The sequence below is a fragment of the Hemiscyllium ocellatum genome, chromosome 18 (genome assembly GCF_020745735.1).
Source record: "Hemiscyllium ocellatum isolate sHemOce1 chromosome 18, sHemOce1.pat.X.cur, whole genome shotgun sequence".
In the NCBI taxonomy this organism is placed as follows: domain Eukaryota; kingdom Metazoa; phylum Chordata; class Chondrichthyes; order Orectolobiformes; family Hemiscylliidae; genus Hemiscyllium; species Hemiscyllium ocellatum.
This window is the reverse complement of record NC_083418.1, coordinates 52,500,436-52,517,636: the sequence shown is the minus strand read 5'-3', so window position 1 is coordinate 52,517,636 and position 17,201 is coordinate 52,500,436. Positions and strand designations below refer to the sequence as shown.

Genomic DNA, 17,201 nt, shown 5'->3' with positions numbered 1-17,201 from the left:
CTCCTGGCAGTGCATTCCACGCACCCATCACACTGTGTAAAGAATTACTTCTGACATCTCCCCATAACCTTCCTCCAAGCACCTTAAAATTATGCCCCTTCATGATAGCTATTTCCACCATGGGAAAAAGTCTCTGGCTATCCACTCTATATATGCCTCTTCTCATCATCTTGTACACATCTATCAAGTCACCTCTCATCCTTTGTCACTCGAATAAGAAAAGCCCTAGCTCCTCCAACCTTTCTTCATAAGGCATGCCCTCCAGTCCAGGCAGCATCCTGGTAAATCTCCTCTGCACCCCCTCTAAAGCTTTCACATCCTTCCTATCACATCCGACCAGAACCAAACAATATTTCAAGCATGGTAGAACCAGGGCCTTATAGAGTTGCAGCATAACCTCGTGGCTCAAACTCAATCCCCCTGCTAATGGAAGCCAATACACCATATGCCTTTTTAACAACCCTATCAACTTGGCTGGCAACTTTGAGGAATCAATGGACATGGACTGCAAGATCCCTCTGTTCCTCCATTCAGGAGAAATGGTGCAAGAGAAGGTAAGATAAAATGGAAACAAATACTTCTTTCGAACAAACATGAAGGAAGAGAACATAGCTGTTGGAGGGCAATCAACTCAATCCCAGAACATCTCCTCAAAGTAGTGTTCTAGACCCAACCAGCTTCAGCTGAGTCAATGACCTTCTTCCATCATAATGTCAGAAGTGGGACATTCACCAATGATTACCCAATTTTTTGCATCACTTGTGACCACAGAGCTGATGCATGGAAATATCATCGCTTGCAGGTTCCCCTCAAAGTCAAACATCATGCCAACTTGGAACTATATCGCTATCCTTCACTTTCATTGGAAGAAATTCCTGGAACTTCTGCCTTATTAGCAATGAAAATACACCAACACCACATGGACTGTAACGTTTCAAAGCAGTGAAATCACTTTTTCAAGGGCCAACTGAGGATGGGCAATAAATATTATCCTAGTCAGTGTCATTTGCAACTTATGAAAGAATAATTTTATTTTTAAAAGTGTTTAGTGATGCTTGCATTCACAAAAGGTATCTTGTGTAATGTGAAAACAAAAAGAAATTCTAGAAATATAATGCTGAGCGTGGAAGACAAACAAACACTTGCAAAATCTGTGGTCACAGAATTGAAAGACTCCAGCTCATCTTTCTTCAACCCTCTGGCAGAGATTCAATGCAGTTAAATACAAGAGAGACTGATAGACCTTAAGGAAGGAGTGTCTCAGGTGACGTTTCCCATACAATGAAGACTGTTCCTCTGTTAAACATGAATCAAATCTGCACATGATGTAAAAGAAAAATGGAATTTGAAAGGCAGAGGAAATAAACAATAAAGCTAATTTTTATTTATAGAAGCGCAAATATATTCCAGATTTCTGCCAGCAGGCCCACCAAGTTACCCAACAAGTAATGAAAATTTCCTTTCAATCTATGAGATGTTAGCGACTGATACAAAATTTGGCAACAGTAAGCAAAGATGCAGGATGACATGGGCAAACTGTTCATTTTTAGCTCAACACTGATTCAAGCTTGCGTTCTTCCACAATAATTACTACTATTTTAACAAAATAAGGGACAGTCCTTTAAGGAATTGCTTTATTGTGCTCACAATCGTTCAGTGATAACATTTGAAATTCAGGTTAGTTATATTTAAATTACTATTTAATGAATTTCTCTTCTGGATCATTTATATTATCAATCCAGTCAGTTGTACATATCTCCACACCAACCAGAAATGACAGAAGGGATTTGAAATCTTTCATGCCTACTTCATTTTCTTTGCTAGACTAGATTCCTGAAGGGCTCATGCCCGAAACGTCAATTCTCCTGCTCTTTGGATGCTGCCTGACCTGCTGCACTTTTCTAGCAACACATTTTCAGCTCTGAGCTCCAGCATCTGTAGTCCTCACTTTCTCCTCCTAGATAGAAATCTTATCTCTGCTGTTATCTATAGAATTTTACTATAGAATTCAGATAGTTCAAGACTATATGTAAACCCAGAAGACCAAAAGAATATGATACATATGCTAGAAAAGACAAAATGGAACAAATGGCTTTCACTCATGTTGTCATCTCCTCTGACCAGATATTAGTTAGCCTACAAACAAATGCTAATAGGCATCTGGCGCCTGCAGATTATTACAATGTAGATCAATGGTAATTCGTACCTGTCAACACAAAGATCTAACCCACACTGTTCTCTCAGCTGAGGAAGGAGTTCCTCCTTTGATTGGCGCACCGTCATTCCTTTAGCAAACACAGCATCGAGCAGAAATTTACAGGGCTGCAATACAAGAACACATAGAATATACTGATAGAAGTCTTTTCTTCAAACATAATTCTGGCATTGGAATTTTATTGAAGCCCGAAAATGTACAAATCTCGGTTTTTTCCTGATTAAATTCTTCAGGTTATTACAATTTTTTTTTCAAGATCATCAAATACAATTGAATTTGTCGCTACTCTACCCATTGTTAGCCACTAATAGTTTCCATTAACATGTATTCATTCTCCTAGGCTGACCATTACTCACTCCTTTGCCTGTCCAGCTGTTCTGCTCTCTCTTTGTGTTCTATGTCCACCTATCATTCAGCCCTTACACTCTACCACATCCAATCTTCTGCATGAGGAATCATGAGGGACAGGATGTACATGTATTTGGAAAGGCAAGGACTGATTATGGATAGTCAACATGGCTTTGTGTGTGGGAGATCATGTCTCACAAACTTGATTGAGTTTTTTGTAGTAGTAACAAAGAAAATTGATGAGGGCAGAGCAGTAGATGTGATCTACATGGACTTCAGTAAGGCTTTCGACAAGGTTCCCCATGGGAGACTGATTTGGATACAGAACTGGCTCAAATGTAGAAGACAGAGGGTGGTGGTGGTGGAGGGTTGTTTTCAGACTGGAGGCCTGTGACCAGTGGAGTGCCACTAGAATTGGTGCTGGGCCCTCTACTTTTTGTCATTTACATAAATGATTTGGATGCGAGCATAAGAGATAGTTAGTAAGTTTGCAGATGACACCAAAATTGGAGGTGTAGTGGATAGCGAAGAGGGTTACCTCAGATTACAACAGGATCTGGACCAGATGGGCCAATGGGCTGAAAGGTAGCAGATGGAGTTTAATTCAAATAAATGCGAGGTGTTGCATTTTGGGAAAGCAAATCTAAGCAGGACTTATACATTTAATGGTAAGGTCCTAGGGAGTGTTGCTGAACAAAGTGACCTTGGAGTACAGGTTCATAGCTCCTTGGTAGTGGAGTCGCAGGTAGATAGGATAGTGAAGAAGGCATTTGGTATGCTTTCCTTTATTGGTCAGAGTATTGAGTACAGGAGTTGGGAGGTCATGTTGTGGCTATACAGGACATTGGTTAGGCCACTGTTGGAATATTGTGCGCAATTCTGGTCTCCTTTCTATCGCAAAGATGTTGTGAAACTTGAAAGGGTTCAGAAAGATTTACAAGGATGTTGCCAGGGTCGGAGAATTTGAGCTACAAGGAGAGGCTGAACAGGCTGGGACTGTTTTCCCTGGAGCGTCGGAGGCTGAGGGGTGACCTCATAGAGGTTTACAAAATTATGAGGGGCATGGATAGGATAAATAGACAAAGTCATTTGCCTGGGGTTGGCGAGTCCAGAACTAGAGGGCATAGGTTTAGGGTGAGAGGGGAAAGATATAAAAGAGACCTAAGGGACAACATTTTCACGCAGAGGGTGGTATGTGTATGGAATGAGCTGGTAAAGGATGTGATGGAGGCTGGTACAATTGCAACATTTAAGAGGTGTCTGGATGGCATATGAATAGGAAGGGTTTGGAGGGATATGGGCTGGGTGCTGGCAGGTGGGATAGATTGGTTTGTGATATCTGGTTGGCATGGACAGGTTGGACCGAAGGGTCTGTTTCCACGCTGTACGTCTCTATGACTCTATAAACAACCTTTTCCTCACTATCATCAGTTCTGAAAAAGGGTCAATGGACCTGTTAAATCGATTTCTCTCCATAGATGCTGCCAGACCTGCTGAGATTCTCCACCAATTTCTATTTTTATTAACCAGGATCTTGCCTGGTTTGGAGTGTGTAAGCTATCAAGAGAAGTTAGACAAACTTAGATTGTTTTTGCTACAGCAGTGGAGGCTGAGGGGTGACCTGATTGAAATGTATCAAATTATGAGAGGATTGGATATTTGGAGTCTTTTTCCCAGGGCGGAAATTTCAAATACTAAGGGTATTGGTTTAAGCTGAAAAGGAGAAAGTTTAAAACAGATGTGCCAAGCAAGTTGTTTTTTTTTTACACAGAGGGTGGTAGGTGTCTGTAACACACCAGGTGAAGTTGTAGGAGCAGATACGATCACAATGTTTAAGTAGTATTTAAACAGGCCTCATGAACACGCAGGGAACAGAGGGATATGGACCACGTGCAGACGGATGGAATTAATTTACAATGGCATCACAGTTGTACATACATGGTGGGTCAAAGGGCTTGTTCCTGTGCAGTACTGTTCAATGATTATTCTATAATCTATGATTTAGATTTACAGATGGGATTTAAAATCATATTTTGCTAGTCTAGTGGCAAACTCCTTAACTGGGCTGCTGTTCATTTGTCACAAAGATTATACTGTAAACTGACTTGAAGTACAGCACAAGATATTTGGAAGGGGGTGGATTCTTCTTCCTTGGTTAACAGAGGGATTTGCGGAATGGAAGGAGGGCACCCTGTCCCTTGGTATCTACACAATTACTCCCCAACTATGTCTGCTTTTGATCCATTGATAAGTTAACTTTTGGGAATGCCTCCTGACAAAGCTGTAGCAGACCGTGTTCACCAGCAACTGTCTAGTCTGAAAAGTTTTAATTTGTGAAAGTTGCTTGACAGTGTCCAGCTATTATCAGCCCCTTACGGTATTAAATACCGAGTGACAATGGAATGATATTTTGAAGTTTAGTTACAAATGGCACTGAAAAAGCAAAGTTGTGAAAATTTGCACAGGAAATTCTTTACATATTTACTTATGGAGTTACTTCAGTCAATTCTCTGCCCAAGCAGGAAATCTAAAACCAAAATTAACTAGGTAACTTTTGCATAATTGTTGAACTGTGATTTTATACACAAAGTTAAATTTTGCTTGAATTCAAAACATCTTAAGATATAGTTTGAGGGATATAAGATTTTGAATAATGGCCACAAATACCATGACAAGGCAGAAATCACATTTCTTTATTAGCCTTATCTAACATTTAATCCTGACATGATCAGTTGCCATAACGACTTGCATAAGCAGTAAGAACAGTGTTTTTTGAGAGAATGGAAAATTATCTCATCTATACCTAATTGACATAAGCTGTCCATCATGGCTCAGTGGGCAGCACTCTCAACTCAGACGGAAGGTTGAGGCTATTGAAAGGAAGCAGAAAAGTGAAACTGCTGCAGAGGATCAGGTCTGATCTTCCTGAATGATGGAGCAAACTCAAGGTGCCAAACGGTCTGCTCCTATTTCTGATCTTATGATTCAAGCCTATCGCAGAGACTGAAACATAGAAGCTGACCAGGAATCCTAGTGCTTTCACAGATTAAAGACTAAATGCAAACCTATTACTCATTGAACGTAGTTGAGTCAAACTAATCAATATTACCTCTGGATCATTCACTAGTAGTTGGTACACTTTCACACGATATTCTCCTTTCCGTAGGGCTCTTCCAAGTCGAATAGTCACCTATGGATATATTTTCAAATATTAATTTCAACTTGACACAGCTGTACTCTTCAAAAATTTACACAGTTATGTTCATGCTCGACTGTAACTGGTTTCCTATGAATAGTGCAACAAGTGATGAGTGGCCTTGTTTCTCCTAGCCTCAGTGCGGAACAACAAACAGCACCTTTTTGCGCATGAACATGTGGAGATCTGCCACCTTAGCCTCTAGGAAAAGGTGAAAAGTGAAATAATCCATAATTTTATCTCAATAAACATTCAATTGCATAATGTCAAGGTATAGATGGTGGGTAACTCTGCTGCCTCAGTTAAAAATTTTGCTGCTGGTATTGTCCGTCATCACCACTTAACTATACTTGATTTCTTACAAAAATTGTACTGAAATCTCAAACACACTTTCAGTTGTCAGAGTTCTAAACTCTAGAATTCCCTCCTTAAACCTGTCCTGAAAAACCTCAATAATCTAGCTTTTGGTCGTCTACCCTGATGTCGATGTCGTTCAGTGCCAAATTTCCACACTTGTGAAGAGCTTTTACTGCGTTTAATGCACTCTATAAATGCAAACTATTACTGAGCAAGACTAGATCGTTGGAGGTTTGCATATTTTCCTGAGTAAGACTAACCTGTGCAGCAGGGTTACAAGGGCATGAGAAGGCATGAGAAGTGTCTGAACTCCTTCAAGATATTTGCTGATCTTTTGAAAAAACTCTGAAATAGCGACATAAAGGAGAAATATGATTTTAGTCATTATTGACAAGCTGGTGCCTTCTGGAATTCCCCTAGTGTCTGAGGTTTCAGTGCAGAAAGTTTGATAGAGGGTTCCTGATTGGACTGCAGGTCACTGACTTTTAGCCTTTTTGAGCTAGGAAGCATACTGCAAAGGCACCACTACCTGTGATACATAATAGTGGTTTCCACTAAGAATAATCTTTACTAAAACAATATGGTACTGGATTCATAAGTCAGTTTAATATAGCTCAGTTATAGTATCAAAACTTTAGTAATATTAGGCACATTTTAAGATGGAAGCAGGATGAAATCTCTACACTTCATACATTTATTTGAACAACTAGTTTCTGCATTCTTTTAAAGTGCTAAACAGTTAAGCAACAAGTGCATTCAAAACAAGCAACATGACATGTTTCCTCTACAGAAAATATTATCCTCTTGATGGCATTTGAATTTTGTTCTATCATTTTCTGATCTGGCCTTTGGTCAGACGAGTGATGTTATACTGAGGAGAAGGTTATGCAAAACAATGTCATTGTGGCAATGTTGTTAAGACTAGAATCCAGGTAATGTTCCAAAAACTCAGATGGCCTCTAGAACTTGAGGGGCAATTCAGTTTGAATTCAAAAACAAGATCCAAAATTAAAAATTGAATGATGACCATGAAACCACTGTCAATTGTCATAAAAGGCCACCTGGTTCACAAATGACATTTAGGGAAGGAAACCTTTTGACTTTATTTGGTCTGGCCGACATGCGACTACAGACCCAGAGCAATGTGGCTGATTCTTAACTGTCTTCCGAAATGTTGTATAATACCACTGCCTCAAACTGGAATGAAATTAGACAGACCCACTGGACATCAACTGAAGCACTAGAAACATGGGATACCACCATCTTCAATTTTTCCTCTTTGGCACACACCATCCTGACTTGGAAGGCATTGCTATTCCTTCAGCACGGCTGCATCAAAATCCCTGAACTCTCACTGTAGCAGCATTGTCAGGTTACCTACATCAAATAGAATACAGCAATTCACCACAACCTTCTCAACAGGAACTAGTGCTGGGCAATAAATATAGCCACACCCCATGAATGAAAAATATAACAAATCTCTGCTCTACACATTATTTACAAACTTGGGGAAAGAGGCAAGTTAGAAACCTACTGACAGGCATCTGCTGCATCTGTAAAAGCTGGGTTAAAATTTGAACTTTGAATGCACTGAACAGAAGAAACACTAAAGGGGACAAGACGTAGCTAATAAAACATTTCAAGATAAGAGACTTTAATATTGTAAATGGGAAAAAAATCATCACTTGGAATTGGGTCATAATATTTTTTTAAAAATCATTCATGGGATGTGGATATCGCAGGCAAGGCCAGCATTGACTGCCCATTCCTAATTATCCTCAAGAAGGTGTCAAGTCATTGGAAAAAGCACAAAAAGAATTTGTTCACTCAGGTGCCAAGCTAAGGAACACTATCTGAAAAAGTACAGGGAAGTGAGTTTTCAGATAATCGTTTTTTAAAAAGTGAGTTAGGTGGATACATCATAAGGAACATAATATTAAGAAAAAGCAGGGCACTGGAACTATAACAAGAACTTCATTAATCATCCCAACGTGCTTCCAAGAGAATTTCAAAGCAAAACCTACCAAACAAGGCAAATTTAGTGCAGCTGACCAAAAACTTGACCCAAAAGATGGGTTTCAAGGAGCACCTTAAATCCGAGGGGTAGACAGATTTATATGCAGGATATTCCAGAGAATAAATACTTTTTCAAAGGATCTAGGACAGCCACAACAGTTCAATATGATTTTATGCATGTTGTCAATTTCTGTGATGTTAGGCTCTATGAAGCATTGGTGAATTGCTATAGGATACAATGCAGAAATTCACCAAGGCTTTACAGACAGCACCTTCCAAACCCATGACCACTACCTTTAAAAGGATAAAGACAATAGATACATGGGAACACCTAAATCTGCAGGTTCTCCTCAAAGCCACTGTCAAAGTTGTGGGTGAGGGTTCATGCAATGTGCAGACGATCAGGAGCTGAGGACTTGTTTCAATTGCGAGGGGGGAATAGGTTGCAACGTCAATTGGGATAATGTATCAGAAAAGATGAGTTATTGCTTTTTCAAAAACTATTAAACTTATAAACCTGCTGCAGCACATCACCATCCATTACCCTTAACTGCTAATCACATTGAGAAACTGGGATCTCAGTAAACAGCATCACTAACTGATCATCTTCTCAATTAATCTGTACATTAGATGTCAGAGATTTTAACCATTCTGATTTAAAGAAAACTTCTGAAGCCCCTATTTTCCTGAATGGTCATCAGCCTGAAGAAATAATTCGTTTCTCTTTATACAGATGCTTACAATTTCTGCCGTTTTATTGCAGTGTTAACATTCTCAAGCATTTTGCTTGTAAATAAACACACTTCTCGTTAGTCACTGTGAAGAGTTCCTGATTCACTCATACCCACTTAATGAACAGATTTAACACGTATTTAATGTGCATGTCTCACCTTGTTGTCATCAGAGAATGAGGAAAGAGTCTCGTTTAATCGAACACTCTCGAACTCCTGATTATTAGCATAGACCCGGAAGACTTTAAATTGGGATGATGGAACTCCAATAAATGGCTCTAACTGCTGCTTGAAGGCCGCCAGTGTGATGCGTTTATCAACAAACACCAACAAACCTGTTAGAACAAAGTTAACATAAAAACCTGGCATAGATTCCCCAATTTCATTTTAACTCATTTGATCAAATTACTTTCAAACATTTACAGTTAAATAGAGATTACTAAAATCATTCAAGGCATGAGTGACAAGAATCCCAGGGGAACAGCACACTGCTCCATAACTACTAGTACTACAAGAGACCTTTTATCACTAAAGACACTTTTTAACCCGACTTAAGACTGCTAATTTGTATTACTCGGTCTCCTTCTGGTCAGCATTGAGATAAATAAATGTGCAGATGTGCATTAGCAAGCATCAGGAAAACACAGGTTAACAAAAATATTAATCCAGATTTTGTTTGAGTGCCATTTCAGCAACCTTCAGAGTAAAAATATTTTGTTCCATAAGTTGCTAATTTAGCACAGAGTACAAAAGATCACCTGTAACCTTATTAGGTGACAGGGTAAATAGTCTATTTGCTTGCAATCTCTGTGGTGGGAAAACAGAGCAAAATAACCAAATAACCCTAAAGAAGAAATTGCCAAAGATTCCATTTACTGTAGTTTTTATTTCAACCCTGAATTCAAATTAAATCAAATTGAGAGTTAACAGACAAATCATATTATATTATATTTACTGGTGAAAATCACATTTCTAACACTCAATATTTAGCCAGAAAAATAGAGGGTTGACTTTTACACAAGTAATATTTGCAAGGGGCTGAAATCCAGCCTCATATTCTGAGGTCAGAGACTATTCTTGCCACATCCACCCAAAAGTAGCCAGTAATATTTTTATGACTGAAATTTTATTTAAATTATGCAATATGTTGGCCTTCTGTCGCTCCTCTCCATAAATTTAATACATCACGTAGGATGGCTTCGAAATCTGTTATACATTTTTGTTCTTGCTTGCTTTGGGCCAAAGTTTCAGATAGACCTGCAAGAAGTGGAGATTCTATTCTGGCAATTATTACTGATGTATTTTGCAGCTTCATTTTCCTACTGTGGCCACATCCTAGGCTTTCCTCAGTTTAGCCATATTTGCTTCAGCATGGATAGCTTCCTCCAATCGCTAACAGTCCTTCCCACTTTCTTGGCTTCTCAAGCTGCTGCACATTTGATGTAATTTTGTCAAATATTAGAAGGTGGGAATGCAGCACATACCATTGAGATGGCAAACTTCACTGAATGCATTGACATGTGGAGGAAGAAAAGGAGATGAACAAGCTGCCTTTGATTCTGTCAATGAATATTTTGCAATAGGGCGAATTTGACTTCACTAGTGAGCAAGTGGTAGAAAGAAAGAATTTGGATTTTTGGCCAAAGGTCAGGAATCAATTTTTTGACCAGATCAAGATTACTTGAATATATATGATCATGAAAATTTCACTTAAAATGGTCCATCATAACTATATCTTACACAAGCATTCCCTTCAGCATAAATGGCATTACATAGCTCCACAGTTCCACAATATTCTGTTCTTTAGGTCAAATACGAAAGAATTCCACTTCTCAATATACCAGGAGTTTGATGGCAGGACACTGTTGCAGTACTTCCTTACATTTTACAGCAGTAGGTTTTTTTTTGTCCATTTCCTCTGCCGTAACGTCCGTAACCACACAGGCTCTCTTTCCTCCCTTCCGTTAGGCTTTGTTTACTGGTCAAGGGTTGCCATGTCACATTGACCAGTATTTATTAACACCCAAGAAAATATTAAGCCTACCTTTGAAGCCTTTCCTACTAAAGCACCAACACAGCAGCATAGTCCACTGTTCTATGACACAATTTAAATTAATGGTGATTTTTTTTTAAAAAAATGACATGAAGTACTTCTCCATTCTCACTAAATTTAGTGACTAACCCTACACCACAAGGACTGCAGCAGAGGCATCCTCAAGGGCATTTAGGGATAAGCAATAAATGTTGATCTAGGGCAGCAATGCCCATACTCTCAAAGAATTTGTAAAAACCAAGAGAAAATTCTTCAACATACATAAATTAAAGATTCTTCAGTCAATACTCACGTTTGCTCAATCGGAGTTCATGCCTCATTTTAAATTTCTCTTTTCTATCTTCCTTCTCAATTTATCTCTTTCTAGTTCTATGAGTTCTATAGCTTTTTCAATTCCAGAATTAATGGGATAGGCTACCATGAGTTTCAAAAATCAATTTTTGTTATGAGTATAAATGCTGTTGTTTTTTTGTCTCTCTATTTCTTTGGCTTAAGAAATTGCTTTATTGTTAAAACCAAACCTGCAAAACTGCTTCCTTACATTTCCAGGGCTACCTTGTCATCACCAAAACAAAATGATTTTTAAGCCAGATTTCGGCCTCTGATCTGATCTGTCCAGTAGTAATGAGAAAGCCTATAGCCTTAAAACTTGTCTTTAAACATTTAGACTAAAATGTAACTGCTGAATTATAGAACACATCTACTGCAATAGAAAATAGACAGGTAGGAAGGCTCAGAATGCAAAAGATAGGGACAACCTGGGCTCACCAAGTGATAACAGAATGCTAAAAGACAATTAAGAACATTTGCCTTAGCATCAGTGAATCTGTGTGAACAGGACACCAAGTGATAACATTCACAGCCGTTCCCTTGTGAAATTAATGACAGTGTTTGATTCTGACCCTGAAACAAAACTTGATACTGTCAAAAACTTTGTGATTAACGGTTAGATGCTGCCAATTATAATGGATTCTTATTACTCCTTGCAAGCGGGGCAGTCACAGAGAGAAAAGAAATCTTTGCTGTTACATAGAAAATTAACTCTTTGTGCTTATCTGCTATGGATTGAATTTAATTGCATTGAGACTTTTTGATGATTTTGAGTAGCCATTACTGGCTACGAAATGCAAACTCTGTAGAAGGAAATATTGATAAAGCTTTAACTTACTTGTTGCTTTTCCAGACCTTACAGACTGCCCCACTGTCAATGCTAACTAATCAGATCTTAATGTCTTATTTGAATTTAAATCACAAACTTGAAAAGGCATGTTTAATTCTTCAGAAATGAGGACACACTTTCCTCATTCCTGAAGAAGAGCTCATGCCCGAAACATCGATTCTCCTGCTCGTTGGATGCTGCTTGTCCTTACCAACTTCCTTAAATAGTGGTACCATGTTAGCCAACCTCCAGTCTTCCGGCACCTCTCCTGTGACTATCGATGATACAAATATCTCAGCAAGGGACACAGCAATCACTTCCCTAACTTCTCACAGAGTTCTAGGGTAAACCTGATCAGGTGCTAGGGAGTTATCCACTTTTATACATTTCAAGACATCCAGCACTTCCTCCTCTGTAATATGGACATTTTTCAAGATGTCACTATCCATTTCCTACATGTCCTTTTCCACATTAAACACTGATGCAAAATACTCATTTCGTATCTCCCCCCATCTCCTGTGGCTCCATACAAAGGCCATCTTGTTGATCTTTATAGGGCCCTATTCTCTAGGAGAAAGTGAGGACTGCAGATGCTGGAGATCAGAGCTGAAAAAGTATTGCTGGAAATACGCAGCAGGTCAGACAGCATCCAAGGAGCAGGAGAATCGACGTTTCGGGCATGAGCCCTTCTCTCCCTAGTTACCCTTTTGTCCTTAATGTATTTGTAAAAACCCTTTGGATTCTCCTTAATTCAATTTACCAAAGCTACCTCATGTCCCCTTTTTGCCCTCCAGATTCTCTCAAGTATACTTCTATTGCCTTTATACTCTAAGGATTCATTCGATCTACCTTGCCTGTACCTGACAGATGCTTCCTTTTTCTTAACCAACTGTTTTCTCTGGAGTGTCGGAGGCTGAGGGGTGACCTTATATTATATGGAGGAGCATGGATAAGATAAATAGACAAAGTCTCTTCCCTGGGGTGGGGGTGTCCAAAACTAGAGGTGAGAGGGGAAAGATAGAAAAGAGACCTAAAAGGCAACTTTTTCACGCAAAGATTGGTACCTGTACGGAATGAGCTGCCAGAGGAAGTTGTGGTAGCTAGTACAATTGCAAGATTTAAAAGGCGTCTGGATGGGTATATGAATAGGAAGCGTTTGGAGGAATATGGGCTGGGTGCTGGCAAGTGGGACTAGATTGGGTTGGGATATCTAGGTGGCATGGAAAAGTTGAACCAAAGAGTCTGTTTCCGTGCTGTACATTTCTATGACTCTATGACACAAAAGCCATACAAAAAGTGTGTCAGACAACACTCAAGACAATAATGTTTGTGAGATGAGGTTGAGTTACAAAACCAGAAAGTTGTCAAATTGATGCAGAGACTAATGCATTCTTCTCCCATGTATATAATCACCAGATCAGAATGAGCTGTCAAACATTGTTTTGGTTATGACCCCCAGGTAGTCTCTCTTGGAAATGTAAGCAAGTAGTTTCGCAGGTTTGGTTGTAAGCAATAAAATAATTTATTCAGCCAAAGAAATAATGGTAAAATACAGGGTGAAAATAAATGTTATTTACTCAAAAAAATTTAGATTTTGAAACATATGGTAACATATTCCATTAATTCTCAAATTGAAAAAGCAATAGAACTCAATGAGAAAGAGATAAATGTTTAGTCTTGTAAACTCTGCTCAACTTGTTTGTATCATTATCAAACTGACAACACATGCCTGCGTACAACCAGGTATATCTGTTTGGGATGAAATTTTGTCTTTGGAAAAGGGAATGGTGCTATGTTTCATAGTCAATATGCATTTAAGAAACATGATTACATCATCATTCTTACATCATCGCATGTGGCCTGAGAAGATAAAGATTTCACATTCCTCCTTGCCTCAGACCTCTTGAAGGTTCACATGCAACTGGAACCGTGTTGTATTAGCGTTGCAGCTTAATGTCAGGTGAGACACTGACGTGTTTAAAGAATGTAATGCTTGCACATAACTCTTAGCTGAAATAAATATCAATTGGGTTCAGATCTGCTTTGTTTAGTCACTGGAGATAATGCGAGCATTGCTCCATGAGGTAGAAACACTATGGATGGGAAGCAAATTCAGACCAAATCAATCCCAGATAAGCCCCCAGTTTTCTTACATTCACTGGGTGGGTAACCCTAAACCAAATCAACAAAATGAGACCCTCCCATTCCACACCCCACCCCCTCCAAAAATAAATTCCGACCAAGATTTCACTTTTTGTAGCTTTGACTCGAATATTGGCCACAGGAATGGTAAGAAGAATTAAATCCAGTGAAGTGAGGCAATGCATTTGGGAAAGGCAAACAAGCTAAGCAATACCAAATTAAGAGGATTTTGAAAGGGATAGAGAAAGTGATAGATTTTGGAGTGCATGTCTATAAGTCCTTGAAGGTGTTACCGCAGGTCAATAAGATGGGAAAGAAAACACATGGAATTCTTTCCTTTATTGGATGAGAGTACACAGGAGGGATAAAGTATAATCCAAGCTTTTTAAAATTCATTCACAGAATGTGGGTGTCACAGACTGCACCAGCATTTATAACTCATCCCTGGTGATGATGGCGAGCTGTCTTTTTGAACCACTGCAGTCCACTTGATGTAGGTACATCCACAATGCTATTTGGGAGTTTCATGATTTTGACCCAACAACATTGAAGGAACAGTGATCTAGGTACTGTCCAGGTCATGCTGCATTTGGACATGGACTGCTTCAGTATCTGAGAATATCATACAATCATCAGCAAACATTCTCACTTCTGACTCGATGATGGAGGGGAGATCATTGATGAGACAGCTGAAGATGGTTGGGCCGAGAATACTACCTTGAGAAACTCCGACACAGAATGCTCAGTACCTGAGAATATTGATGTTAAATCACCATAACGCTTTTCCTTTGTGCCACTTAATGACTCCAGCCATAGAAGAATATTTCCCAATTCCACTGACACCAGGTTTGCTAGGGCTGTTTGATGTCATACTTGATATTGAGGGCAGTCATTCTCATGTCTAGAATTCAGCTCTTTTGTCCACAACACTGGAGGTTCAACAGAGGCTCACTGGTGTTACTTAGCAACTGATGACGAAATGTCCAAGTAATCCACCAGCCCAGCGAGCAACTTACAATCTGAATCTCAATCTGAGCTACAAATCTTCTCAAAAATTGCAAATCCGTGCCCTCTAGTTACTGACATTCTGTAAAATGTTCCTCCGTAACCACTCCAGGAAAACTGATAACAATTTATGTGAATTGCCAACTCTTTTTTTGGACAGCCATGCTGATTCACACTTTCAACATAGAAGTGTGATTGTATGACAGCCTAAAAAGTCTAAATATCCCTCTAAATGTAGGAACATTATAGGGGGAATATTGAATTGGTTTTATTAACTTTTATCAGGACAAGGACAGAATACTGTGTAACCTGTGATCAACATGTATGATCTAGTCAGCTTCTAAAATATCAAAGTCTAACATTCTGTTGCAATTAGAACATAGTACATAGGGCAAATAGAAACTTTATTACTAGATATTTTCAGTTGTTGGGAAAGCTATCCCTGGATTTACAGGTGTTTTCAAGTCTTCAATTCATTGATGAGATGAGAACCCTGTAGAAAATGACCAACTTCATATGCCTTTCAATTTTTATACTGACATAGGCAACCAAAGTATGAAAACAAACCTTACAATACATAAGGCGAGATTTATAGCTTGCGTGCCCATATTACATTTTGACGAAAGTACAAAGTATAAAGGTGTTGCACCTTCATATATAACCAATTATAAAGCAGATGGGCCATCAGGTCATCGGGAGACTATGGATGCCCTCAGAAATATACTGCTCATTTAACACGGTTTACGAACAGGTTGACAACTCAGGTTATTTGAAACTGGTACTTTTGAGAAATGCTGCAAGAATTATTAAATCATAGATAACATTGGAAATGGTGAGCATTCCAAATAGAGCTTGATCTCAGACCGTTTGAAATGTTCCCACTTTATATTGACACAATAGGAGCCTTTGATGTTCCAAATGCACCTCATACTGTGCCATAAATTTACTGATATGGTTCAGAAGCAAAATTTGCACACAACTTATAGCTCAAAACAGAAGATATAGTTGCAATCCTGGCTACACCACTTTGTGGCAAATGTTTCATTTTCAGAGGTACAGAACGACCCCCCCCCCCACAAGCAGTTAGATTATAATTGAAGAAATAATAGGGAATAATGTAGGCAAAATGAGTATTAGAACTACAAGGGGTAGGCAAAAATAGTAGAATGTCTGTCTGTGCTTGCAATTGCATCCTTTAAGTTACTGATCTCAGTCACCCTACTGTGGGGCAACTACAGGCCATAAATTTGAAGACAACATAATACTTAGCCAGCTGTGCAAGCATCAATCATTGAGCATCACCCCACCACATGACTGGGAATAATGCATTATCTGAAGGGAGAAACATAAATTAAATCTTTTTTGTAAAAAGACTGGCATATACTTCTTATAAAGTATTAAAGGAACTGTAATACATGTTTAGTGAACATTTAAAGTACTATCAAACCTTATTGAATGCAGCCTTCAACTTGAGACAAATTTAATTTCAAATGATTTCAAAAATGAAGTTTAAGTCCTGCTAGGTGCACAAGGCTTTGGAGATTGCTACAGAAAGTGATTTAGAGAACATTTCAAATTAACTTTCAGATTGGGAAGGCAGTTAGAAAATTAATACATGAATGATGGGGTGTTATTTTGGTAGGAACAGAGGAAACTGACAGTACAGATACTTAAAACACAAAGTCACAGATTAATAAGGCATTAAAAAAGGAAACAAAAGAGTTTACTTCTTGGGGGGGGGGGTACAATTTAAAAGCAAACAGAAGTTACATGAAATTTGGACAACACTTTGATTAGGTCACAGGAAGTAGAATGAACAGTCTTGATCTTCAAACTGTACCTTTGAGGTGAAGCAGAAGCTATAAACAAGATTTTGGAATGATACTCATACATATCATCAGGAAACATTGAACACAGAGGCATTTATCTCCAGAAAGGGAAGCCTGAGGGCAACCTGATAAGAAATCTTTAATTAAGGA

General features: G+C 38.8%; 1 protein-coding gene across 3 annotated transcripts in view; it reads right to left on the bottom strand.

The window, feature by feature from the left end:
• Nucleotides 1-17,201, bottom strand: part of usp47 (ubiquitin specific peptidase 47) — a 153,823-nt gene that overhangs the window by 12,576 nt on the left and 124,046 nt on the right. For all 3 annotated transcript variants that reach the window (XM_060838995.1, XM_060838998.1, XM_060838997.1), the window contains 3 exons: nucleotides 9,023-9,198; nucleotides 5,673-5,753; nucleotides 2,207-2,322 (listed from right to left, as the gene is read on the bottom strand). In XM_060838995.1, the coding sequence (XP_060694978.1) occupies nucleotides 2,207-2,322; nucleotides 5,673-5,753; nucleotides 9,023-9,198 (373 nt within the window). The remainder of the gene's footprint in view (nucleotides 1-2,206; nucleotides 2,323-5,672; nucleotides 5,754-9,022; nucleotides 9,199-17,201) is intronic.